Genomic DNA, 27,670 nt, shown 5'->3' on the forward strand with positions numbered 1-27,670 from the left:
CTGTGTTTTGCTCAACCCCCCTCTCCACCATAGCTTGATTTCTACCATCTAGTCTTTCTGTATTTTCATTGTCTACTCTAATGCCTTCTCTAAATTATCTCTACCCTTTTAAAGACATGAGCTGTAAACTAAACAACTTCTGTAATCACTCCAAGCACATTTCCAGCAAGTTACACCCTCACAAACACAACCCAGCGTCACACTGACCCTTTCACAAAATGCTTACTCTCTATGTCACCTGTCGATGACAGTAGGGTTCCTATAACAGTTGGGAGTTATCATTTAAATTCAAGCCTTGTAAACATTTTTCCTTGCCATTCCAGTACCTCAGTTGCTATCCACTTTTTACTCCTCTACAATCTTCAGCCGAGCCCCCAGATGCTGCTTCCCCCACTCAAGTGTTTGGAGGTTACTCTAACAAAGCCTCAGGCATGACGTAATGCCACAGCCTCAGGCGAGATAATTGCTTAGGTAGAAGCAGTCTTGTGATTGCCTAGAAACTCGCTGGTTAACACATGGCTTATAATTACCCCAGTTTTTTTTTTTTTTTTTAAATGAAGGTATTGGGGATTGAACCCAGGACCTGGTGCATGCTAAGCATGCACTCTTCCACTTGAGCTATCTTCCCGCCCCCTAACTACCCTGGTCTTTACTGGCTATTATAGACCCATGGGTGACACTTTGACAAACCATTTAGGGAGGAGCCTGGTGAATCCCAAACTCGGCAGCCATTTCCAGTTTTCAAGACTTTTGCCTTGTCAGTCATCTGGCCTGTTTCCTTATCAACATGGCAGGCTTTAATTAATTCAAACAAAGCCCGTAAAACAATTCCTCTGCATTTAAAACCCCAGAATATAAAGGGAAAAGAATGGTGTGGCACTAATCTGTGGTACAGTTAACATGTTTGGAAATGAGTGTATTTTTTAAAAATTCTGTCTAATCTCACATGACGGATAATTGTATAGGCATTTTTCAAAAGAAAAAAATCACCAGTAAATGAAAAACGTTTTGCACCCGTAAATGAAAAGGCTAGAAGAGTCTCTCGGTTTCCAAAGAGGATGTCGTCTTCCAAAGTATCATGAAGCAGTGGACGTGGGGAAGCCCTCCTCAAAAAGGTGGGTTACGCACCCTTGTTGTATGATAAATTAAATCCACACAAGCATTTGAGCCAAGTCTGTTGAGCACTAAACCAAAGGCAAAGCTTAGATGGCCTCAAGCCAGATAGTACATATTTTAGGGGTTACAAGACAGAACTACTCAACCTTGTCATCAGAGCATGAGAGCATCTCTTTCCCTTGCTCCCTTTGCTGCAGCCACACTGGCCTCCTTGCTATATCCCAGCATATAGCATGGTCATTCCTGCCTTGGAGCCTCTGCATGTGCTGTTCCCTCTGCCTGGAACACCCTTCATGCAGCTCATTCCCCGCTTCATTCAGGTCTCTGCTCCTCAGCCCAGAGTCTCTTTCTGCCCCCTCATATTGTCTTTTATTTTTTTTCTTTTTCCCCCATTTTTTAAATTGAAGTATAGTCTGTTTACAATGTTGTGTCAATTTCTGGTATACAGCATAATGTTTCAGTCATATACACATACACATATTCCTTTTCATATTCTTTTTCATTAATGTTACTGTAAGATACTGAATTTAGTTCCCTGTGCTATACTGTATAAACTTGTTGTTTATCTATTTTATATGTAGTAGTTAATACCTGCAAATCTCCAACTCCCAATTTGACCCTTCCTACCCTCTCTCCTCCCTGGTAACTGTAAGTTTGTTTTCTATGTCTGTGAGTTTATTGCTGTTTTGTAAATAAGTGCATTTGTGTCTTTTTTTTTTTTTTAGACTCCATATACAAGTGATATCATATGGTATTTTTCTTACTCTTCCTGGCTTATTTCACTTAGAATGACAATCTCCAGGTCCAACCATATTGCTGCAAATGGCATTATTTTATTCTTTTTTATGGCTGAGTAGTATTCCATTGTATAAATATACGACAACTCCTTTATCCAGTAAACAGCTCATACAACTTAATAACAAAAAACGACCCAATCCCAAAATGGGCAGAAGACCCTCATATTGTCTTATTTTTCTTCAGAGTGTTTATCACAGTGGAAAGGGAGCAGGTTTTGTCACCCCCAAAACATGTCTCTTTGGCCTAAGGATTATTTTGAGCTAAAGGTAATCAAAACTCAGCAGATTCAAGAAAAGCTCTTGATGTCTCCCTCAACTGCCTAAATTTATACTGGAAAGGAGGCCTCTACCTGTAATCATTTCTTACCTAAGAAACGTATCTGCAGCACAGGGCAACCTTTATTTTTCAAACATCTCTGCTGCCTTCCTGTGAATGGCTTTCCTCCCCTTTGCACCCCTAGACCCCTACACGCTTTCTTCGCTCAGGATGGTTGATGAGTCTCCATTATGTGGCTGCCTTCTGAGTCTTCGTATCTTTATGGGAATCCCATGTATACAGAATTAAATTTGTTTTCCTCCTGTTACTATGTCTTATATCGACTTAATTACTAGACCAGCCAAAGAACCTAGAAGGAAGGAAGGGAAAATTTTTCTACCCCTACACAACCTACATTGTATTAATTTGTTGTCAGTCTCCTCTCAGTAGAATGTAAGCCCCCTGAGGGCAGACCCTTTAAACACAGCAATACCCACAGGGTCTACAGCTGACCACCAAACAAAAGGACTGTTATTAACCCCATCACTGGTGTGCCTATCATTATGGGCTGAATTGTGGCCCCCCCAAATTCACTTGCTGAAGTCCTAACCTCCAGTGCCTCAGAGCGTGATTTTATTAGGAGATAGTGTCTTTATAGAGGTCATCAAGTTAAAATGAGGTCATTAGGGTGAGCCCTAATCTGGTATGACAGGTGTCCTTATAACACGGGGGTGTTTGCCATAAGCAGTGTTAGTTGCCACGATCAGTTAAAAAGCATTAATGCCACCTGCTATCCACACAACAGAAAATCGTCATTTTGAAACATTTCAGCATGTGCCTATCCAGTCGCTAAATGTTCAAAGGTGCTTTCTAATCCCCAACCAACACTTTAGAGCAGTTAAAAGGAAATACCATGTCATGGATTAAAATACGAAGGTGAGGACTGAGGCGTCACTGAAACGCTGTTTTTGAACACCCAGCAATCCAAAGCCTGCATACATCTGGGCCTGGGCCAGTTCCTCTCAATGACTAACTCCCACCCAGTGTCAGCTGATATGCTCCCGTGAAGACAAGCAGACAGAGGTGAAAATACTGCGGGCAAGCAAATGGGTGAAAGGGTGGATGAGACAAGCAGAGGTTCTGCCCGTTTCCCTACCTGGCTGTTTCACAAAGCCCTGCCCTCAGCTTTCTGTGGCTGGAAGAAGAGTCAGGAGCAGGAGAAACAAGAGAGGAAGAGAAGACCTTTCCAAACTAGGGCAGAGGAACAGGCCGAGTGAGTAGTATGAACGGCAGTCAGTGTTTCAGCATCAGCAGAGGATGTGCCGGCTCGAAGGGAGATCATTTCTCAAATGCCCCCGCCTTACCTAATCTCAGTCAGACCAGGAAGATGTCAAGGCACCCCCGGTTCGTTGTCCACACTCTTGTGCAATCCAAGGATGTGCTGGACGTGACTGCCAGCTCATGTCAACGTTCACCCCTCAAAACAATTCAGCCCTTGGGCCCCACAAAATCCTTCGGGACAAGCAGTCTGGCTCATCCCTATCCTAGGAATCTGGGCTTAGATAACAAGTTTCTGGCAGTGTTTCCAAGGTGATGAGGCTGCTCCAACCCCAATTCAGGAAAGACCAAAATCCGCACTGACAATATGCATGGATGTACCTGGAAGCCCAGCAGGAAGGCACTGAGCTGAGCTGCCTCTGCTCAGAAAACCCCTCCTCTTCCTCACAGGTCACCAATCCTGATGAGTTTTGGGTTCACAAGTTCCCCCTTCAAATCATTCACACTCTTCACTGAATTCCTCTGGTTCTGACCTAACACCTGCTTCTTTTCAACTTCCAGTTGAGCTGAGCCTACACAGAGTAGATGGACATTTAATTGGGTGGAAAGATGGGAGAAAAAAATGTTAGTGATGGGATACTTGGGAGGTGGAGGGGGGAGCTTAGTGAGGGGCCAACAAAGGGGGCACAGCCAGAAGGTACCATGAGAAGAATCCTGGAAGGGCCCTCCAGAAGTCAACAGGGGCCCCAGAAAGGCGGGGAGAAGGGTTCTGCACGTGAAGGCTGCCCACTGTGCTGGTCACAGATACATCCCTAGGTAGCTCAGTCCTACTCCGAACAGTCCACTGCATCCTGACACATCATCTCTGCCCTGTAGACTTCTGCCTGGAGAGGCAGATGGATAATGGCTTAAGAGTATGTCCTCAGAGCTCCCCACACTTTAAGAAGTGACTGTTGGCAAAGAGACAGGGACCAATGGATAAAAGCTCCCATCCCTAAAGCATGTCCTGTGTTTAACAACAAACTCAACTGCACAGGGCATTTATCTCTGTCTTTGTACCTGGTTTCAAAACTTTCTGGTTAACTCACCAAGGCTGGCAAAAAAGTAAGACTAAAAAGTCAGCGTCAGCAGACTGAAGTGCACTTGGCTGCACAAGGAAACAAAAAGTATCCTGGTGGTTCTGCAAAGCTCTTCCTCCTGCCCTGCTCCTCCCCGATGACCTGCCCCACATCTGGGCCTGATTAAGCAGCAGAAGCATGTGGGTCTTCTGGTTCTAGGTTCCCACCTGCGTGTGGCCTCCTACTGCAAGCTTCACTGATGGAAAGAGGAATGAGGTGAATTTTGACTCAGGTCCACTTAAAAGGGCTCCAAGTTATTTAATAACAACAATGGACGTGGTAAGCCAGCCTGGGTGTGACTGTATCTCACCTAATTTGTAATTAAACAGCACACTTCTTTTAAGAGGGTGGACCCAGTTTGTATTCATAAGCCACGTGACCTGCCACTTCTATTGCAAAACCATCAAAGGGCATGGCTCCCTCCAGCGTGGTAAACGGCATGGTCACGCGCAATGATTATGTGACAACAGGTACCCAGGGACTGAGCACCCAAATGGAAAAGTGGTTTCATGTCAAGAAAAATACAGTCTCCTTCCAGAACACTTTGGGGATTTTTAAGTCTGTGAAGCCACTGATCTGGGCCCCCATCAGAACCCGGCAAGTGCGGTCATTTCCCCCGTGCATCCAACCTAAAGCAGAAAGCTGTTCTTCTGGGGTACTCCTGGAAGCCTTCCGAGATCTCCCAGTTGAGCACGTTCGCATCCTGAAGTCCCAGTGTACCAGGATCCAGGGCTCTCAGGGCTCTGTGCAATTAAGAGCCATTTTCAGTTATTCTAAGATGAGCAAGAGAAATCAAAGGAAGGGGCGGGGGCAGGGGTGGTGGAGAGGGTGAGGGACGGGGGAGAAGCCGGCCAACACAGCTCTGCTAATTACCATGTGAATTCACTGGCAGTTGGAAGGGAGGCGAGCTCCAGAGACAGAGCCTGATTTATCAGATGAATCTTAGAATGTTGAAAAGATAAATACCAACTGACTGCTTCAGGCACATTCTACCTCAGTCCATTCTGGCAGAATCAAAGCTTGCCCCAGCTCCCCTCCACCAGCTCCTTATAGACTCTCACTCTCTCCCTCCCCTCCGCCCCACCTCTCTCCCTCTCTCTCCCCTCCCTTCCTCATCCCACCCCTTCCTCTTTCTCCAACACACCCACAGTAAAACAAGGCAGTTTAGAAAGACTCAGGGAAGCAGCCACCACAAAGCATGCTGTGAAATAATTATTTTATACAAAGTATATGTATATGAAGCAATACACGCATATGGTCTAAAATACTTTTCAACAGTGCAGAAGGCCATAAAATTAAAAGAAAGTGGGGCGGGGGTTGGGGGGTTGAGCGCATGCTTAGTATGCACCGTGCACGAAGTCCTGGGTTCAATCCCTAGTACCTCCATTAAAAAATAAAAAATAGGAAAGAAATAAGAAAGTAAAACTCTCCTTCCTTCCCCCCATCTCTATTCCCCAGAGGTCACAAAGGCTATAAAAAGTTCATGGGTAACCTTCCAGGCATGTTATCGCTAGGTATTAGCATACATATGCTTTCATACAAATGGGGTATCTTTTTACACAAACGGAACAACAAAACATCATACATACCCCTTCACCCAATGCCTCTATCTTTCCAAGTCTGTACCTATAAATCCTACCTCATTTTTTCAACCAGTTCTTTCTGCAAATGTTTTTATTTCCAGATTTTTACTTCCTAAAACAAGAACACATATCTTTGTTTAACGCCGTGAGAAGAGCCGCAGGATGGACGGTCACCCGCAGAACTGCTGGGTGAGGCTGAGCTGATGGAATTTAGATTCAGTATTTAGGCTACTCCACCTTAAAAAGAATCTCAAAACGGTGAATGAGGCCAAAAATGGCTGATGAGGAAGCAAAGGAGCTATTTTGATCCCAAGGGACACCATTCCGGGACAACCACTGCCTGCGGGCTCTCTTGTGTCTCAGCCAAGAGGAAAATGTAGAACTTGACTGAATGCTGCCACAGCGTGTCTGGGCAAAGAGTCCTCAAAGTTCAATGGTTTCTATGCCCTTAGTCCAGCTTTATACATTAAATAATATATCAAGAAAATGAACGTGCCTTCAATCGGAGAAGTGCAGCAACAGAGATGACGTCATTATTCGACTGGGAAAAGAGTCAAGAGGTTCCACGGGGGAAAACGGGCTGAGCCTTGGCCGTGCTCTACATCCTATTTGCAATAATCTGTGTGTTTCACGTGGACTGCACCGCCTACAGACCTGCCCTTCCATCACAAATCTGCCGGCTCTGCGTGGGTATCTGCCTGGCCTCTTCACGTTGAGCCTTGTTCTCAGTCACAGATTCATCTAGTATTACATTATCCTGCTTTCCCCTTGATTCCATATTCTGCTGTGTGCCTCCCAAATCCCTGCCTGTGTCCAGTTCCTGAGGCTACTGTTCACCTGGGGGTGATGTTCGGGAACCTCTATCTACCACCATCAGAGGCAGAGTGTCCTAACCAAATAACAGGAATAACTTTATACGGGAGATGAAAGCACCAGCTGTCACATCTGGAGGACAACACAACGAACGCTGTGCACAGAAAGCACTCGGCGTGGTACCGGGCACACAGTAAGTGCTCCGTAGATGTCAGCTGCCACTGTTACCTGATCCCTTTTCCCCAGTCACCCAGTCACCGTCCAGTCTGGTCGCTAGTTTCCCTTACATATTTCATTTTATAGGGGAGAGGCTGGACAAACCAGTCAAGTTATGGCCCAAATGGTACACGCATTTGGGTTTATATGAAAGTCTCTTGTGAATTTGGTTAGTCTTAGTAAAATCCCCTATGATGGTTAATTTTATGTGTCAACTTGGCTGGACCGCAGAGCCCAGATACTTGGTCAAACATTATTCTGGATATCTCTAGGAAGTTTGTTTTGTGGATGAGATTAATATTTAAATGCCTACACTCCAAGTAAAGCCCATTACTCTCTACAATGTGGAGTAGATCACTTGAAGGCTTTAATAAAACAAAGATGGACCTCTCCTCTACAAGAAGGAAGTCTGCCTTTGAACTTGAACTGCAGCTATTCCCTAAGTCTCCAACCTGCTGGCCTCACCCATCAGATTCTGGATTCACCAAACTTCCACAATGTTGTGAGCCAATTCCTTAAAAAAAAAGACAGATAGACAGACAGACTGATAGATAAACAGACAGGCTAGAGATAGGATGAGATAAGATAGTTAGAGAAATAGATACAGGCATAGGTACAGAGATGGAGAGATGCAGAGATACAGATACACACTCACCCTGCTGGTTCTGTTTCTCTGACTAATATGCTCCCAAAATTCAAATAGCTCTCTGTGCCCTGAGAAAATCAGGTTCAGAGACCTGAAAGCTGATTTCCAAATCTGCAGTGGAAGTGACACACCCACGGTATCACAAGCCTGTGAGCTTTGCGTGAACAACCCACCAGCCTCCCTCATGTACACGCCCGTCACGTTAGACCTAAGAATAGCTGTGAAACTGGAAGTGGGTCCTCACTTTGATGAAACCAGACATTCTAACTTAATGCCAAGATCAACCAGTTAGCCCTCATATTGAGTTGACAGGCAGGACTCTGGGAAGAACAGAAAAGAATTTTCTCTATTATTGACACAAAATAAACATCAAGACTAAGAAATATTAGACTTTGGTGGGTACAAAGAACCGACAACATTCATTTCCAATCCAGCTTGCTTAATTTAATGTGACACATCATTTTAAATAAAATTAACCAATAAACAGACACATCAGGCAGAATCTGAACTTTCGGTGAAACAAATCCTATACATGAAATAGCACAGGTCACCTGTGAAAAATCAATTGCACATTAGTGTTTCCTGAAGAGGGAAATAGGTTGGAAAGTGTCTTACTTTTTTTTCTATAAAGTTCTAGGCCTATAAGCTGATTTTACCACATGATCATTCCTGCTCACGTTTAAAATAAAGAACAAGGAAAATCATTCTGCCCTAAATGCTCAGAACTTTGTAGCTTTCCTTCTCCACCCCAGAGTGAAGGGCATCGAACCCTGAGTCCAAAGCCCATTTCTGGACACGATCAAGAAGCGAAAACCTCTTTGGGTCTCTCTCTCACTCTCTTTTTAATAAATAGCTCATCTGCATCCAAAGGCTGCCGTGAAAGCCCAGGTAACGCGTGCAGGAGGCACCCTGACTCCACGACAGGCAGGCATCTCTGACGATCTCATTTGCTCTATGGAAAACCAAAGCCAGCTCTGACGTAGGTTACTGGAGGCTTCACTTGGTATTAATCCCTGGTGTTTCGAATTTATAAGCAGTCAACTATAAGTTTAAAAAAAAATACAACTCTCCAGGCAACTTCACGGTTTCCATTTCTTCTCAGGCTCAACTGGTGTATGCAAGTTGTAAAAAAAAAGAATGGAGAGATACAAGTCCTATCAGTGAATTATCCCACACCTGCTTGCCGATAAACACGTGCGTGGTCTACCTTCCAGAAATGTGCCCCATCACCAGCACAGTAACTCAGGAAGCCCAGAGCTGAAGCGATCTATTACAGCAACAGTGAAGTTCTGGATGTGGGGGGAGGTGGCCAGCTCCCCACCCTTCTCCCACAGGCACTGCATCTTCCTGGAGGCCCCCAACGCATTGTCCATCTTCTCTATGTCACTGACCCCTACGTGTTCCCTGGGTGAATTATCTCCTACCTTTCTGGGGCTCCAGGGGAAGGCGGCCAATGAGGACAAAATCTAAAGAATGGGCAAAGAAACAGGGCGTGGCCATTGCATTTTAGTATTTGGAAAACAGAATGGAGTTCAGGTACAAAAGTCTCCCCCTAGTTTTCTGTCCTCTCCATTTCCCTTCCATGGACAAGCAGCTCAAAGGGAGATTCTACCAGACATCAGCCTCTTCCGGTTGCTGCTGACACACAGTGGGAGGGACTGGCTTACAGTTTCAACTCTTATCTACTCTGCGTGGATGTGAAAACTGATCAACTTGAAGTCATCAGCTCTTTTCCTGATCAGCATGGAGGTTAAGAAAGGTGATCTTAACAACAAGTGTTGGTGAGGATGTGGGTAAATTAGAACTCTTGCACTTTGCTGTTGGGAATGTAAAATCGTACAGCCACTGTGGGAGACAGTATGGTGGTTCCTCAAAAACTTAAACAGAGAATTACCCTACAATCCAGTAATTCCACTTTTGGGCATATACCCAAAAGAATTTAAATCAGGGACCCAAACAAATATTTATTTGTACATCCATGTTCACAGCAGCATAACTCACATTAGCCAAAGGTTGGAAGCAACCCAAGTGCCCGCTGACAGATGAATGAATAAACAAAATGTAGTTTATACATATAATAGAATACTCTTCAGCTTTAAAAAGGAAGGAAATTCTAACACAAGCTACAACATGGATGAACCTTAAGGACATTAGGCTAAGCGCAGTGAGCCAGTCACAAAAAGACAAATATTGTATGATTCCATTAACATGAAGTACATAAAGGACTCTAATTCATAGAGACAGAAAGTAGGAAGGTGGTTTCCAGCGGCTGGCGGGGAAGGGGTAGTAGGGAGTTATTGTTTAATGGAGATGGAGTTTAGTCTGGGGAGATGAGAAGTCCTGAAGATGGATGGTGGTGAAGGCTGCCCAACAATGTGAACGTACTTAATGCCACTGAACTAATAACACTCAAATATAGTTAAAAAGGCAAATATATTTTACCACAATTTTTAAAACAGGAGTTCATATACCCCAGCTTGTCTGGGGCAACCCCCATTTATATCTTTGGCCTGGCATACTTTTTATTAACACCACCCCTTTCCTCTTAGTTAAGACCTTGTGACTTGTGTCCCAAACTGGACAATAAACAGTGTCATCACCCCAGGGTTAAATAACTATTCAGTGTCATCTTAGGACATAGCAGAGGTATGACTCTCATCCCCAGCTAATTCCAAACGCATGCTTTTCACCACCTCACATCCTCCTGAATATCTAATGATTTTCCAGTAATTATTGGTTTTCTGATATTTCCTGTCCCAACTCTGTTGGCTTACACAGAGCTCTGACATGCTACCTACTTAGAAACACTGATTACCTTAATGCTAATATCCAACATGCTTAGATATTTTTTAAAAACTCTGGGGTGGGCAAGGAATAGAAAAGAACATCACAGAGAGACAATGTCTTCTGGTGTAAATCCGATAGATTTTTGTATTCAAAATGGTGCCCGAGGTGTTAAAAATGCTCAAAGCAGCGACAGTACGATGCAGTGCCCAGCACAGGTTGATACTAAACAAACACCAAAGTGGTTTGCTCTGGGATTCAGTTGGTGTGGGGTGAGGAATGGTTGAAAAATCACAGACCAGAGAGTCTACTCAACAGAAAGTCCACATCCATTTGGTAACTTTGACCAAAAAGATTCCATAAGGCTCTTTATAAGCTCAGTAGAGAGATGGGGGCAGGGTTTCTGGTCACACAGGTTTTCAGGTCATACAGACTGAACTGCGATTTCAATTCTCCCACTCGTTTCCTCCAACACCTTGGACAGATGACTGAAAGTCTCTGATCTTACGTGTCAAAATGCCTCCTTCACAGGGTTACTGCGGGGCTTCAGCTTTTGCCTGGAGCAGATGCATTCAGCAATATGCTACTGCTCAGCACCCAGTAAAATCCTCAGTCCAAATATTATTACCAAGAACCCAGAGGATGAGATGGCTTGATTCTTAGGTCCTAAGAAGCGTTTTTATTCTCTCCCTCTCTAACCCAAACAGTCAGTAGCAAAGTAAAATAAAGAATGGTTGCATTCAACAATCTGGATCATCTGGAGCCCAAACAAAAAGGCTTTTGAGAAGCCCAGAATTATCTAGAGAATTGCTTCCATTTTCCACTGTTATTCTGCTCCTTGGTGCTTGGTGTAAAACTTGCAGCCCTATCTCCAACAGCAGCCAGTGTGCACCCACTCGTAGAGGTGTCAGAGGGCCAGACCAGAGCGGGGCTTGTCCAGCGCCTGCAGAGATGGAGCAGCGCTGAGCCGAAACAGAAAATCCTGTCTCCAAGTGCTTCAGTGTGATGTGTCTGGTACATGATCAATTCAACCCTCTCTCCCACTTCCTCACATCCTCTGACCCAACATTTCAGTCAACTTGGTTTTGTCCTTTCTTTTAGCACCAGGGATATGACAGACTAAGTGTATAATTCAGGCACTGCTAACAAACCCCTGGGAACACCTGTTGCTATTTCAAACATGTTATAGGACTGTTTACAATGCTTGGCCACACACCATTGGCAGGGAGTCCTGACATGCAGGAAGGGCAAACAAATCGTAAACAAGGAAGATTTTATGTTTTTGCCTCTATAGTTTCAAAAAATAGTAACATTTAGCCGTTCCCCAAGGTTCAGCAGAGGGCAGTTTTCTAGGGATTGCTGAGCTTCACGAGCATCTGGCATTCACATGGACACTGCGGTGCATAAATGCTGCCCTGCTCAGTGACAGGGAGGCAGGTGCTCGTCATCAGAATGACAGATGTTTCTGAGCATGCAATTTCTTAATAGTTTTAAAAGTAAGCCTAGAATTTCTATCACCAATTATGCCAAATAAACATCACCTATTCTGAACCAAAACAGTACTTAAAAGTGTTTATGAGGATGATTTGATTTTTAGCATCTACTTTTTCTTTTTTTGAGTATTTTTATTTTTATTTTTTTATTTATTTTATTTATTTTTTATTTTTTATTTTAGTTTTTATTTTTGGGGGGGAGGCAATTAGGTTTATTTTTATTTATTCATTTATTTTTAAGTCGAGGTGCTGGGGATTGAACCCAGGACCTCATGCATGCTAAGCATGTGCTCTACCACTAACCTATACCCTCCTCCCAGCACTTACTTTCTTAATCAAAAATGTAAAAGCCTTTTTTAGCAGAGTGAAAATGTTGAAGCCAGGCACAGACTTCGAAAAGAACTATTACTGAGCCATCAGAAGAGGCACCTAAAAACATAAGTCAGAGAACACTAAACAAAGAGACAAAGGATGGAGAGAAACAAGACAAAACATCCTGGAGCTAATAAAACCAAAGCCCTGGAGAGGAGTCTTAACCAGCTATACTCACAGTGGAAATGCATAAACTGGGAAAGGTGTATTATGACCTGGACCACTTCCTGAACTGCGGTCACGACCCCAAATCAAACATAGTTCTCATCTCACATCAATGTCTTTCACATCATTGGTTTCAAAAAGTCACAGAAATAGGCTTTCAATAGATTCTGTTCGTGCGTTTTGAAATCTACATGGAACCAGAGACAATACCTATTCCTCTCTCACAATTTCAATCACGGTGCTCATTACATATTATGTCTCTGGAATCACAAAGCCCAGATTCACATCCTGGCTCCATACTTTCAACTGTGTAGCCTTGGACAAGTTGCTTCAAGCAGAGGTAATAATGGCCCCCACCGCATAGCTGTTGTGTAAAGGACTTAATATATGTCAAGTGGCTGAACAATGCCTGGCACTGCTTTCATTATTATTAATATCTTGGATATTATATGATTAGAATTATTTATACAAAGTAAGTAAGTAAGGTGCAATGATATTGCATTAACCATTATGAAGCTCTTTAGAACACAGAGGACATACGAAATACAACTAGGTTAATGAGAATGAACACAAGGATAATGATTTAGTGACATGATTTTGAGGTTGTTCACTATTTCTGAGCTACACTTAATGGATTTTACAAAATCAGAGACAAGAACATTTTTTCCACTACTTGGAGGTCTGAATGCATCAGTTCTGACAGTCTTCAAGCTTTTGAAAACTTGTGTAAATGAAAGTAGGCTGTATCAGAATTAAATGTTACTTTTTTATTTTCTGACACTGCAAGTAAATTTAAGTTCATGGCTCGCCTCATTATTTGCTCTCCTATGTATTTTCTTTTCTGATTTTTTCCCAATCTGTGGCAACAAGGGCAAATTTAGCCTTAACTCTATTTGCAGCCCTTCCTCCACCAGCTCCAGATTCAGCAAGGGATGCAGGCAGTGCGCACACCATTCTGAAATTATTTTTCATTTTTCAGAGAATTCCAAGTATGGACGTTTCTAGGCCTTTCATATTGTTGCTACTCAAGGAAAAACATAACGTTCAGTTTTCCTTGATGCTTTGCTTGAACTTCCAAATTGTATCATGCATAAATATCTGGGGTGCCTTGTTCCTTGGTAGGTGAAATTTGTTTTTCTTTCAAAACTAAAATCCTTCATTTGACTAAAATTTGTACCATTTTTATCCTACATGAAAAAGAAAATAAGCAATAAGAATAAATAGGGAACTTGTTCAAACTTAAAACACCTCCCACCAGCTTCCCACCTCTACCTTCTCAATCAATGGTGAGTTCATCTTTCAATTATGTTAAACAAAATGACAATAATATTAAATAGTATTAGTCCTTATTGTAAATGTTCCTTATATATCAGGAGCCCACAAACACATTTTGTTTAGCTGACACGTTTTTTTAACGTGAGCTATCATTTAAAAATCTGGACATTTTATATGTAAAGTTGGATTTTTAGCTTCTCTGAAAAATCAAACATTCTGCACTCCCAGATCCACACTGTCAGCATGGTAAACTGGAGCTTAGCAGCTGTTCCCCTTAAACTCAGTCAGAACTTCCAAGGCTCGTCTGTTTTGCACCCTGAAGTATTTTCCCCAGGTTCCTCCAAGAAGGAAGCACTGTGACAATTCCAGCATTTTAGATACACGCATTCTCTTCGATCCAGCAACTCTGGAAAAATAACGGAGGGTCGTACAAGTATAAATGGATATCCACTGCAGCTTGCTTCTGCGCCAAACAGCAAAAAACCTGAATCGATTTAAGTATCAATAGGGACTGGCTGAATAAATGATGGTAAATCCATGCAAGAGAGTACCAGAGAGACCCCGGAAACAGAAAGGTAAATCTAAGCAAGCAGAAATGGAAATAGGTCCAAAATATAGTATTAGGTGAAAAAAAAAGCAAAGTGCAGAACAGTATGTAATGTATGATCCAATCTGTGGGGGAAATGAATAGATATATTCATATAGACATATATGTTTTTATATGCATTTCAAATGTTTGGAAGAAAATACAAGAAGCTTTTTCAAACCACATGTATATATCCATTATATATATATATATATATATACACACACATACATATATACACACACACACACCTTAAAATATATTGCATATTTTATATACACCTTGTGTATGTGCGTCTATATATATTTTTTTCACCTAAAAAAAAAGGAAGCGCCATGAACAGAGATGTTTCAAAACACTTCACATATGACCATCATCACCGCACCCTCATGTTACTGACTTGACGGCCCGTTTTGGTTGCCGACTTCCCCTAGAGTTGAGCCTGACCTCATTTCTCGGGCAAGGGGAAGACGAAGCCTTCTGGAAGGCCCTTCTGTCCAAGAGCAGCACAGAAGCGAGACAACGGGCCGCCTGGGAAGCTGTGCTTACTCACAGTGCTTTTGCAGCTCCTGCTGCCGCCTCTACTGACTTCTCAACAGTAAATACGAACAGGGCAGAGAGGCAGGAGCTCCCCCAGGGAGAGCTGCCAGGCTCAGTCCAAACACCCTTCGAGCCCCTTTCACGTTTTGCGTGAGGCCCTGGGGAGAGAGAACAGTGTACTATATACATCATCTCCCTACTGCTGCTACAGCTCTGGGCAGAGTGGGGAAAGCAAAGGAAGAAACGAGAAGGATTAGTTCCATTCTCACCAGCAGAAACCCTAACCAGTCAGCCCAATAGAGCAGGGTGAGGATTAGCTCTTCCCAGGAAAGGGAAAGCAAGTCTGTGCACGCATTCCTGTCCACACGCTCAGGACGGCTGTTCCTGGCACGGGCAGCCATTATAATGTCCTCTACATGCTAGCAGTGGAGGAGGGGATGGCTCTGGGGACAGGGGAAGCCCAGGGCAGTGCAGTGCATGGCCACTAGCAGGATGCTATGCCTCTGAGTTAAGCCCCATGATGGATATCTAGCAGAAGCCGTTCTCATCAGCCCTCCACACCCAAGAAAGGAACCTCACCAGAGCCGCTGCAGGCCTCTCCAGCCCATCCTGCCCCCAGGCCTCAAGAACCAGAGGCAACTGTGACCCCCGCCTCTGTGCCCACCTGTTACCCTCTAAAGGCATCCAAGTCACACCAGAATAAAAGGACCAAGACACATGGTACTTCTAAAAGTTATCACCTGCTAAAGCATGTTTTTCTGGGAAAAAAATACTTAGCAATTAATTAGGAAAAAATAAAGAAAACTAGGTAAGAAACAGATGACCCCCCCCATAAACACTCCCTCCACACACACACACAAACACACACACACTGATGTTTTTCTTCTACTTAGGGTTTTAAAATGTCTCTATTCTTCTCAATTACTATAAGATACAAGGTAAAACATGAAGTCTATAGGTATCTATTCAGAACTAATGGATGAACACAGACGTCAGAAAACCTATGCTGTATTATTCGGAAAATGATACCCCCAGTGTTACACTATGTTGTGTTCTATATGGTACTCTGACACTGCCTTTGAAATAAAGGAAAAAATAAAACATGATCCCTTTTGCTGTTTTCCCTTAACTTATGATGTCATCTCCTTTTCAATATTCTAGTGTTTCCATATCAATAACTTTGATTAAGAGTCCATTAATGTAAACTACGCACTTTGGTTGATAATAATGTGTCCATGTTGGTTCATTGATTGTACCAAACATGCCACACTGATGAGGGATGTTGAGGGTAGGGGAGTGTGTATGTGTGGGTGGGGAGGGCTATGTGCAAACTCTCTGTATTTTCTGCTCAGTTCTGTTGTGAGCCTGAAACTGCTCTAAAAAAATTAAGTCTATTTGAAAAAAAAAGAGTCCATTAAGAGTGATTTCAAGCCTTATCACAAAAATCACCTCAAATATAGCAGATACGTTGTTTGATCAATAAGCATTAAGAAGATATAAACAGAAAAAAACCTAATTCAGAGTCCTCTAACTCAGAATTAGTGGTAACGCAAAGCAGCCCCCTCAACCTGGATCTTTAACGGTGGCTTGCTAAACAACTGGAAGATTAGAGATGCCGAGGTATCTTCACGATCTTAACAGCGCTGCCTTGCTGTTTCCGTCCTGCTGTAATTTGTGTCATTAAGTTAATAATCAGAAATCAGTCTTACCTGTTTCTTAAGCAGGTGCAGCAAGACCAGCTATAATCAGCCGCTAGATGCTGCCGGTTGCAACACCTGTCCTTCATCTCAAACATCTCATCCTTCACTCTTCCCTTTACTCCAAGCTGGCTTCTCGGTCATGGCTGTTTTTCACTGGACCTGCTCACCTGTACACAGCAAGATCTCAAAGGGGGCTTACCTCTGAATCTTTGGCCTGCTGATTCCGAACGACTATCAAATTGTACAGGATCCTGTCGTCGTCGGCCTCTGTGTGGGACACATCGTGAGGCATACTCCACAGGTTCTTCTCGTCATCCCTGGCCAGAGTTGCTCCAAACGAAGAATATGGGTTGTTGTCACTACGGTATAAAAAGAGGAGGTATAAGGGTTCTGTCATGTAGGTTACATAGAATACATACATCACATCTATGTAACATCACATGATGTAGTATTTAAGTATCTTCCTAACCATACAATTTAAATTGTCTTTAATAATTAAGCATAACACAACAGAGTAATTTTTAAAAATCACTTTAAAAACAACACAGATACAACCAGACTCCTGGGCAGAAGTAATTTTATTATGTTAAACATGAAATTTAGCACTGAGTAACCCCGCAGCTAAGACAAAAAGAAAAAAAGGAAAAAGGAAATCTAATGGCAAATAGAATGCTCATGCGTTTAAAAGAAGAAAACAATTAACATGAAGAGATGAACTTTTTTACTGGCGCTTAATTCAAAGAAATACAGTAAATTTAAAGTGTGATGGTATGTAATACCTATGAACTCCTTACAACAAGAAAATTAAGTAACAAACATGCATATTCAAATACTTTCAATAAACAATGTGGGATGTTGAGCAGGGATTTCAGGAGCCCCACGCTGTACGTCTACCTCATGATTTACCCTTTATGAGGCAGTATCTGGTGCCTGGGCTTATGGAGCTAAGTGGTAGAGCACTGTACCGAGGACACGCCTGTACACAAGCCAGTTAACATCTGTGGGACTGGCCAGGGTCCCACAGGTCAGGTCCTGCTGGGGCCGTCCCCCTCATCCAATAATGTGTATGAAGCACTGACACCATGGTAACCACAGGGCTCAATAGAATTGTGAGCAACACAGACATGGCCCCTGTCTTTGGACCTCACTACAGTCTAGGGAGGGAAACACATTAATGAATGATCACATGACTATATAATTCAAACTGTAATAAGTGTTATAAAGGGGAAGTTCAGGGAGAGTAGTGGGGGTAGGTATATGGTAGGCATTGTGAAAAAGGGGTGCATGAGCTTTAAGCTGAAAGACAAGAACAGAGTTCCAAACAACAGAAACAGCATGTTCAAAGGCCCTGAGGTGGGAGGAGGCAGGATGTATACATGAGAAGGGGGACACTGGCTAGAGAGTAAAGGAGAAGCTAAAGGGGCAGCTAGGGCCAGATAACAGCTCTGTAGACCATGTTTTCTAACATTCTTTAGAAATGTGGTCTTTATTCCTAAGGTAAGATGTAGAAGGGGTTTTCATCAGGACTGTGATGTGTGAATAGTATTACATCTTTAAAAGTCTTTCTGGCAAGCGTGGAGATGCTACAGGGGGTGAAGAGTGGACTTGGAAGATCCATTAAGATGCAACTGAGGTATGACTGGATAAAGAAGATGTGGTGTGAGTACACACACACACACACACACACACAATACTACTCAGCCATAAAAAAGAATAAAATAATGCCATTTGCAGCAACATGGATAGATCTGGAGATTGTCATATTAAGTGAAGTAAGCCAGAAAGAGAAAGAATAATTGGAATAATATGTGGAAACTAAAAAAAAAGACACAAATAAACTTATTTACAAAACAGGAACAGACTCACAGACATAGAAAATAAACTTATGGTTACCAAGGGGGAAAGCAGGAGGGAAGGGATAAATTGGGAGTTTGGGATTGGCAGATACAAACTACTATGTACAGAATAGATAAACAAAGACCTACTGTATAGCACAAGGAACTATATTCAATGGCTTGTAATAAACTATAATGAAAAAAAATGTGTGTATATATATATACACACACACAGAGATATATATGTATGAATAACTGGATCACTATGCTACACCAGAAACTAACACAGCATTGTAAATCAACTATACTTTCAATAAAAAATTGTTTAAATACATTTTTTAAAAAGATGCAATGGAGGTAACTCAGGTGAAGCAGGATGGGTATCAGGATTAGAATGACGGTGTGCAGCTGAAGACAAGTGCACCGTCCAGGAGCAGGTAGAGGCGAGATGTTCTCTGGCTTTCCTCCCGGATGGTGAGTCAGGCCCTTGTTTGAGGCAGAGCGAGGATGCCCCATGGCCATGGGGTGGCAAACACACCTGTAGGGGTGACATGAGGGACTGGCGAATGAGGACAGACAGTGGACACCAGATAAGCAGACAGCACCTGGGAAGGAGGGGTGAGAGTAACTGACAGCGGGGCTGCAGGTAAATGTTAAGATTTAAACAAACATGAAATACTCAGAAGTTGACACTAAGGAGATCTTGCAACAAGAAGCAAAGTGTTGGTCACCAAACTGGGGTTCAGCAGCAGGAGCCCTCCTAGCAAGGAGCGGCTCCAGCGCATGGAGATGGGGTGCCGGTCAGGCTTGGGAGAGCCAGCCAGGGCCCACTTGCGAGAACTGGGGCAAAGAGGTGGTGGGATCTTGGAACCCCAGCTAGCAGGAGGCCAGCTACCTGAACGGATGCTGAAGAATGCTCTTTAAATCCCACTAGTTGCAGTTCAGAAGTGTGGGGTGTGGGACCAGACAGAGTGATCAGAATTATGGCGACGGAGCAACTTACAGGGAAGCAGACACACAGCTCAGCCACACTGTTTTCAGAACCGCCTCGTTTTCCCTGCAGAAGCCGAAGCACAGAGAGACCAACCGCTGGCTCCTCTTAAGAATGATGAGCCAAAGAAAGGAGAGGGCAAATGATGTCTTGGTGCCCATACAGGCTTTAACGAGCATGTCAAACTTATTCATGCATTCATTCACTCACTCATTCATTAAGTTGTTTGTTTATTCAACAACTGTATACTGGGTGCTGGGCTAGATGCTTTGGGGACCCAAAAGTAAATAGGACACTGTCCTTGCCCTTAGTGTGACTGTAATGCAAGGAGATAAGTGAACCTTTTTTTTTTTCAGTGTAAACAATTGTAGGAACACAGAAGGAGTGACACATTGTGGGTGATGAGAAGGACATCCAAGAAAGGTTTCATGGAGGCAACAACACCTAGCACGACCTGAGGAGCAGACAGCCTTTCTCCAGGAAGACAGGCAAGGGGAAAGGTGTTCCTGGCAGAGGGAACAGCACCAGCAGCGGAGGGAGGCTAAAGGTGCCTGAGGGTTGGGGAATTCCAAGTGCTCTTGCGGGCTAATCACACCTGCCCTGAGGAAGGTGAAGGAAAGGTGATTCGGGGAGAGACTGAAGATCACGCTGCAGTTCAGGCTCTGTTCTGGGAATGGTAACAAGTTATCAAGGGGATTTTGAGCCTGGTCAGTCTGGGTTTTACAGAAACATCTGTGGATGAAGAAGGAACAGAGAGATGGCTCAGGAGGCTGTCACAATCAACTGTCACAAGACGGTAGGTGTGGTTTTCACGCCATGTTCTGTGAGGTCCTAAGGTCAGGGGGCCTGGGGGCCACTGTGGGGGAGGAGTGGGGCGGGAGGTGGGCAGGGCTGCCCTGGCAGAGAGAGAAAGGAGCCCACAAACCGCCCATAACCAGAACAGCTGCTCTGTTGAAATCTTATTTCCTAGAGTTAAAGGAAGATTTCTTTGGGCCTTGGGAAAGGTGGAGTTCTGTTGCTAAATTAGATCTAAGCATTGTGAAATACCCTCTGGGGTGAGCGTGAATGAGGATGTGGGCTAGAGAAAGAGCGGTGGGAACAGCAATGAGAGGACAGATTCCAGGAGCACCTGAGAGGGGACAGGGCAGCCTGGGTGACTGGTGATGGGCAGCACAGAGGTGCGAGGAGAGGGGTCAGTACTGACCATGCAAGCACAATGCCTTTACCCTAGACAGCACAGAGGAAGCCCCAGCTGACCCGTAAGCCTGCAGGACGTGCAGAGAGAGGTCAGGATCCCAGCTTAAGAGCGAGGACAGAGAGGGAGAGCGAGACTTGGGAGAAACGCTTTCCGTCAGTGCGGAAGCCACTGGATCAGAGAGAGCATGGGTCTGGGAACAAACAGGGAATGGCTGACCTAAGGAGCCAGGGTGGACGGGAGACCCGAGAGAGCAGTGAGAGCCAAGGGAGAGCAAGCACAGGGACGGAGAAGAAGTCCAAGGAGCAGACAACGCTGGAGAGAATCATCCCGTGAATGGTAGGAACGCCAATCTTTTTGCCTCTAGAGTCTGTAGCCAGTGATAAACCACACGGTGCTTGACCCAAAGCCTTCCACGTTCTATCCCTCCTGCTGTCCACCTATCTGAGGTCAGAGGGCGGGTGACGCTATCCCACTTTGCAGGCAGTTGTTTGACTTCTCCCAGGACAGGCAGCCAGCTGAGGGTCCCTCTAGCCTGAGGTCCCCAACGAGGCGTCTACAAGCAGCCACAGTTGGAAAACGACATCCAAATGCTCTGACAGGGATGCACCCTCAAACGCAGCGTCTCAGATAACGACTACACATATGACAAGATCCCCATACAATCTGGCAAACTCCCCTGGGGCTTCTCAAGGCAGCCAGCCCCAAGGGCAGAGCTGTCACTTGAGTTGCTGCCACGGCTGCTGACCGCAGCTCATGCCCCTCTCAGGTCCTGAAACCCACGTCCATTCCCGAAACTGGTCTTTTACTTTCCCCCAGATTTGTTTCATTTGTGTGAGTCTTGTACCCTTAGCAAGTTGCTGTGTTCCCCTAGGGAAGGGATTTGTATCCAGTATTTCTTACACATCGCACATCACCTGGCAGGGGCGGGCACAGAGTAGCTGCTTTAAAGGTACCTGAACAGAGCACCTGAGCTGTGACCCAATGTGCTAACAGAAATCCCAGATGTGTAACTCATTAAAATTCCCTAAAAGCAGGAGGTTTAAAAATTAGTCAGAGTCTACCTGAATAATCAGTGGCAAACATTTGACCATGAATAATCCAGCCACTTTTTGCTTGCTAACCCACAGTTTCTTTGCATGTTTTGAGATGATTATGCCAGCTGTCTCCCTGACCAGTCGCTCCCACCGTCTCACACTCAACCAATCAACCAATCTCTCTCTTTCACTCTTCTTCCCACCGCACCCCACACACACTCTCTCTCTCACACACACACACACATACAGAAGCATGACCCCAGCCAACGTCAAACAGTATCCACTCATCCTTAATCTACAAACATGAATTCAGCTCTGTAGGATGGTCAACACCAAGCCTGCTTGGATGTGCTCACGTCTCCAGACAGGTGGTGCCTCCCCAGCTTCCCCAACATCTAGCCCTGCCCTAATTAGAAGCAATGCTCCCCTGACGTCCCATGAGCCTCAAACTCTGCCTAGTCACTGATGCCCGGGGGATGATATAAAACAGGGAAGAGAACCAAGGGCTTCTGCCCCTGGGTGAGCGATGACTCTCACCAGGGTGATGCTTGCGAGCTCCAGCCGTGCTCCCAAGCTCAGGATTTGGGCTTCTCTGCGGTGCAGCCCCCTCCACTCTGATCCGCTGCCTCCCTCACCTGGACCTCGCTCCCACCACTGTCTTGTCCAATAGAGTTACAAGTCAGGTTTCTTTGGGGCATAGACAAGGTGGGGGTCATTGTTAAATAAATCATTAACTTAATAATTTCACCAAAATACTGGGCAAGATGAAAGTGAATGAAGGCGTGAGCTCACTGGGAAGGGCCTGTCAGACCAGCCTGGCTCCCAGGGCCCCTGGTTTTGTGCTCCGGTCATGTGGTCCCCATTCCTTCCTTTTGTCCTGCTCCACCTCCCAGTCAAGGCAGCATCCAATTTGTTTTAAAACTTTGGACTCTTAAGGTGGAAAGACCAAAACAAAGAAAGCCTCAGGTAAACAACTAAAGAAGCAGCTTGGGAACCTCTGAGCGCCTGAGACTGTGAAGGACTGCGGGGCCTGTGTAAAGAGAACTCTGTGCAAAGGGCCTGGGGTCTGGGCCCAAGAAACCCAGGGAGGACAGAGGGCAGGGAGAAGGGGGCACTGAATCGGAGCCTCACTTTCTCCCCCTCCCCCATATAATGATCTCTGAAAGGGTCTGAGGAAAGTGAGAGTGGCTGTTTCGCCCCTGGCCACCATCTGCTGATGATAAATATTTTATTAACCCCAAGCATTTGAGAGGCGGCTCTGAAGTTACATATGAAGCGAAGCAGAGGCTGTTTTTATTCCTAAAAGATAGAATGAGCCAAGTCTCAGGTTCCACCCCGAGCCCCACCTGGGGTGCAAGAGCAGATCCCTTGAGAGTCTTCCTTCCACACCATCTAGAGCTAAAAGGAGACTCAAGGCTTAGAAACACCAGACTCGGAGCCTGAGGACAGCGGGCAAAGTGCCACTCAGCATTAAAGCTGCTCACGAGGGTTTCCCGTGAGTCCCCACGACCAGCAAGGACCACATGTGAAAGCTTCTGGAAAGCCCCACAGAACCCCACGTACACAGGCCGGCTGCTGAAGCCAGCAGCCCCAGGGACACCGCTGCACTCCCCACAGACAGGCTGTGCGTCAGCCCTCCAGGTCCAGGAGTGCAGCTCTGAAGGCAGGGAGGATCAAATCCCCAGTAAACGGCAAACAGAGGTCTTAAAAAACAGTCACTCCTTGACCACCCAAGGCCTCCTTATCTGATTCCCCACTAGGAACTGGCCTGCCTCTTTGCCCCTGGCTTCCAGACCTTCCCCTCCCTCTCCCTGTGGCAACTTCCCAGTGGAGGAGCAGGAGAACCTAAGATGCTTACCATCTCCTTCTTTCCCTCCCTCCCTCCTCTATTCTGTCTCTCTCCCCCACTCCCTCCCTCCCTCCTTTCTTCCTTCACTGCTCCCAAGACAGATACTCTGGCTCTTTTCTCTTACCTGGTTAACCCAATGTTTACATACCATATAACCCCAACTCTGAACATCATTCCATAGATTCTGGAGCTCCTCTCATTGTTTAACCACCTAGGCTCATAGGTCCCCTCAACACCAGAGGTATCCACTTCCTCAACGTGCAAGAGGAAGAATGCCAGGGACCTTTTTTGGGTGCCGCTCCCTGATCTGTTCCCACCCTTCATGCCTTCCCTTCCCAGGGCTGAAACAGAGCCCCCTGTGATCATGCTTCATTTGCTGCTGTAAGTGCGTTAAATGCTTGAAGATGGTCCTGGCAAGAACCCTGTGCAATCAGCAGGGGCAGCACAATTTTATTTCTCCCAGTGGAGAAGACGCTGGGGCTCAGGCAGATTAGACACAATCCTTGGTCTCTTCCCTGTTTCCACTCGCTCCTGGTCACTTCATCCGGTCTCGTGGCTTTAAATGTCATCTTCCTGAGGAAGATTCTTAAACCCAGACCGGTATCTCCAGCTCAGACCTGTCCTCCAAGTCCCAGACTCCTGCCTCTACCTGCCTCCCTCCTGCCTCCACCTGGATGTCCAACAGACAGCTCAAGCTCAACCTGGCAGAAACCAAGCACCTGGCCTTCCCTCCAAACCGCCCCACCAGTAGTCTCCCCACCCAGATGATGGAAAATCCATCCTTCCGACTGCTCGGGCCAAAACCCTTCAAGTCATCCTTGGTTCTTTGACACATCCTTAACACAAGCCCCTGACCCAACATCTAATCCACCAGAAAATCCTACTGACAATACAGTAAACAAATACCCACCTTCATCACTGCCACCCGAGCCCAGACACCTCCATCTTGCATAAGAATTCCTGCAATTGGTTTTTTTTTTTCAATAATCTACCTCTTTCTACCATTGCCTCTATCAATTCTCTTAACACAACAACTGAAGTGATTCTTTTAATATGTAAATCAGATCTTGTCACCCTTCCCTCAAAACCTTCCAGCGGCTCCCATTTGACTTAGAATATAAGCCAAGGTCGCCAGGTGGTCTATAAGGCCCCTCGTGACACCCTAGCCACTCTGGGCTCTTTGCTGTCCCCTCAGCCCACCAGTCACACTGCCCTTGCACTGGCTCATTCTCTTCCCTGTAGTATTTCCCCCGATACTCACATGCCTCACTCCATCCCCTCCTTCAAAGCTCTGTTTAAACATCCCCTCCTCCATGAGGCCTCTTTAGAGCAATCTATTTAAAATCGCAAGCATGCCCCCTGCCCCTGCTCTGCCTCCGTATCCATGGGTTCTGCATCCCAGGGTTGGGGGAGGTGGGGGGTTGGGCTCTGGAACCAATCCCCTGCAGATAACCAAGGGATGACTGTATTTATCTCCTAATTTACTTACTATATTTACGGTTATTGTGCCCCCACACTACAATAAGAGCCCCCCGAGGTCAGGATCTGTAGCTGTTTTGCTCAGTAATGAACTGGAGTGTTTAGAACAGGACCTGGCACTTAGTAGATGCTCAATTTGCTGAGTGAATGAAAGGTAATTTCCTAACTTCACAGGGCTCTGAATGGTACACATGAGGCTGGAATCCCACTTTCCAGACTCAAAGACAAACTCTTAACATTTTTGAGCTGTTGAAATTTATAATGGTGGGGCTCACGGTCTTCCAGAGGAAGCAGATGATAATAAGCACATACATTTATGACGGCTGGTGATTAGGGCTCTGAAGGACTACACGGTGAATAAAAGACAGAGAGGATGAAGAGGACTGTTTTACAGAGTGTGGTCAGGGAAGAACTTCCTGATACAATGACTCTGAGCAGAGATCGGAGTAAAGTGAGGGAGCCTCCCAGACAGGTAGGTGGAGAAAGAACATTCTAGGCTGGTGCAAAGGCCCTGAGACAGCATGTGCCTGTGTATCTGAGGACCCAGGAGGAGGCCAGCGTGGTGATGGATGAACAATTTCACCTTAATATGCTGACTTTATTATCTAAACCATGCCTAACTGGTTTCCGTTTCAAACTGGAAACCACCCAAAAGTCCACCAACAGAGGAACGGGTGAACCAAAGGGGATATGCTGTACAGAAGTGAGAACCACCACCGACCTGCGCCAACTTGGATGGCGCTCACAAAGCCGAAAACACACCGGTTGATCCTAAGAACGTAAAGTTTCAAAGCAGGCAAAATTAAAGTACATTTTTAAGGTGCATACATAGGTGGTGAAGCTATAAAGGAAAGCAAGGAAATGACTGTCACAAAAGTCTAGATACCATCGGGGCGGGGAGCCTGGGGCTGCCGATAGCTGTCTGCTGCCCTGGGTGGTGGTTAAAGGGGTGTTCGGTATGGCTGTTCTTTACACTGTACATAGCTTTGTATGTTTTTAGTCTCTGATATCATACATCCAAATACAAATTTTTAAAAGTTAAGAAAAAAAATAAGTGACAGGCAACTCAGTAAACTCTTAACCCCTTCCAGGCAGCCCAGACACATACTCTCTCACCAAAATTACTGCCCAAAAAAGGCACCAAAGAATAGAGTGCACAGTAGATCACTAGCATAAAACAAAGATGAATGAACTCAGACCGAAAAGGACTTCCACTGCTAACAGAATAAGCTATGTTACCCAACATGTAAGCAGAATTTGCTTTTTAAACAAAGATGCCGTGGTAAGATCATGTCAAGATATCTAGAGAAAGCACAGTTCCAGGAAACCGAGATCACATGATATGTGCAAGAAAGAAACCTCACGTTCTCAGGAACTTCCAGTGCCACCAAGACTGACTAACGCAACTCACCAAAAGGGAAGAGGGATGCTGTGGGCTGCCTGGGAAGCAAATCTTTAAAAGTCATCCCAAGATGAATTCTGAGCGGCTGACTTCTTGGTAATGTCTTTACCTCCTACTTACAGGTCCCAAGGCCCAGTTTCTGGGAACAGTATGCAGGAGCCTCCCCTCTCTTCTCTGTCTTTCAAGTAGGCAAAAGTACAACCCAGAGAATGGATTCTGGGAGCCAGGAGCACCTTCCTGCAGTCAGAATCCTTGGTGCCTCTGCAGTCACTTCCTATGAATCACTGTCTGGCCCAGGGTTACAGGCTGTGTAAGTGCAGGTTGTGCAGAAAGACATGGTGAGTCCGTTGCATCAGCTCGGGGAACCCAGCAGTAGATTATGGGAAAAGAGTCAGGCCATCTGGGCCCCTGTCTGAGCAATCGCCCTGACACTTGCACATTAGCCAACGTTTTCCAAAGCCCTTCCAGGAGTGGAAGGCAATCTGATCAGCTCGGAAGTCATGTGAGTCCAAATGGTGAAATGAAAAACTGTACCCAGGTGGAAGATTTTTGTCCTTCTAGAGTTGGTGGTGATTGCCTCTTAAATGTCTTAAACTCACCACCCTTCTTTCCTATTGGCACCTGGCTCCACAGCCTTAACACAGAAAGATGAACCAGTGCCTCTGGACCCCAGGCTGTGACAATTCGGGGCAAGTGTCATACTTCAAACACAATTTCTAGAACACACCATATAAGCGGCTAGATACATACCTCCCTGCACATAGCTCTGGGGAACTGAAATGGAGTAGGATGTGAACTCGTTTGCGCGCGCGCGCACCTCTGAGCAAGCTATGGACGCTCTTGGCCTCGGTTTCTTCAATCGTCAAGTGGGGATTACAGATGTGATCACAGTCCAGCCTCGTCATTCCCGGATCCCGTACCTGCAAATTGGCTCACTTGCTAAAATTCATCTGCGAGCCCCAAATCAATACTCCTGGGGGCTTTTGCAACATCCAAGGCTCGAGTTCCCAGGTGAGGTCCTACAGGACCATGCCCTGCTTTCTTGTTGCATCTCTCCTACTGCAAACAAGTCTCCTCTTCGTAACTATTTAGCACCATGTTTTTTTTGCATGGTTATGCTTTTCGTTGGTGATGTCACTGTTTA

The 27,670-nt window shown here is 45.1% G+C and overlaps 1 protein-coding gene across 3 annotated transcripts in view; it reads right to left on the reverse strand.

Moving 5' to 3' along the window:
* Window positions 1-27,670, reverse strand: part of MREG (melanoregulin) — a 54,396-nt gene that overhangs the window by 18,688 nt on the left and 8,038 nt on the right. For 2 of the 3 annotated variants that reach the window (XM_010979705.3, XM_064485147.1), the window contains one exon: window positions 16,938-17,097. In XM_010979705.3, the coding sequence (XP_010978007.1) occupies window positions 16,938-17,097 (160 nt within the window). Of the gene's footprint in view, window positions 1-16,937; window positions 17,098-18,906; window positions 19,076-27,670 lie in introns of those variants that run through there. The other variant, XM_064485148.1, reaches the window with a different exon arrangement.

The sequence above is a fragment of the Camelus dromedarius genome, chromosome 4, assembly GCF_036321535.1.
Source record: "Camelus dromedarius isolate mCamDro1 chromosome 4, mCamDro1.pat, whole genome shotgun sequence".
NCBI classification, from domain to species: Eukaryota; Metazoa; Chordata; class Mammalia; order Artiodactyla; family Camelidae; genus Camelus; species Camelus dromedarius.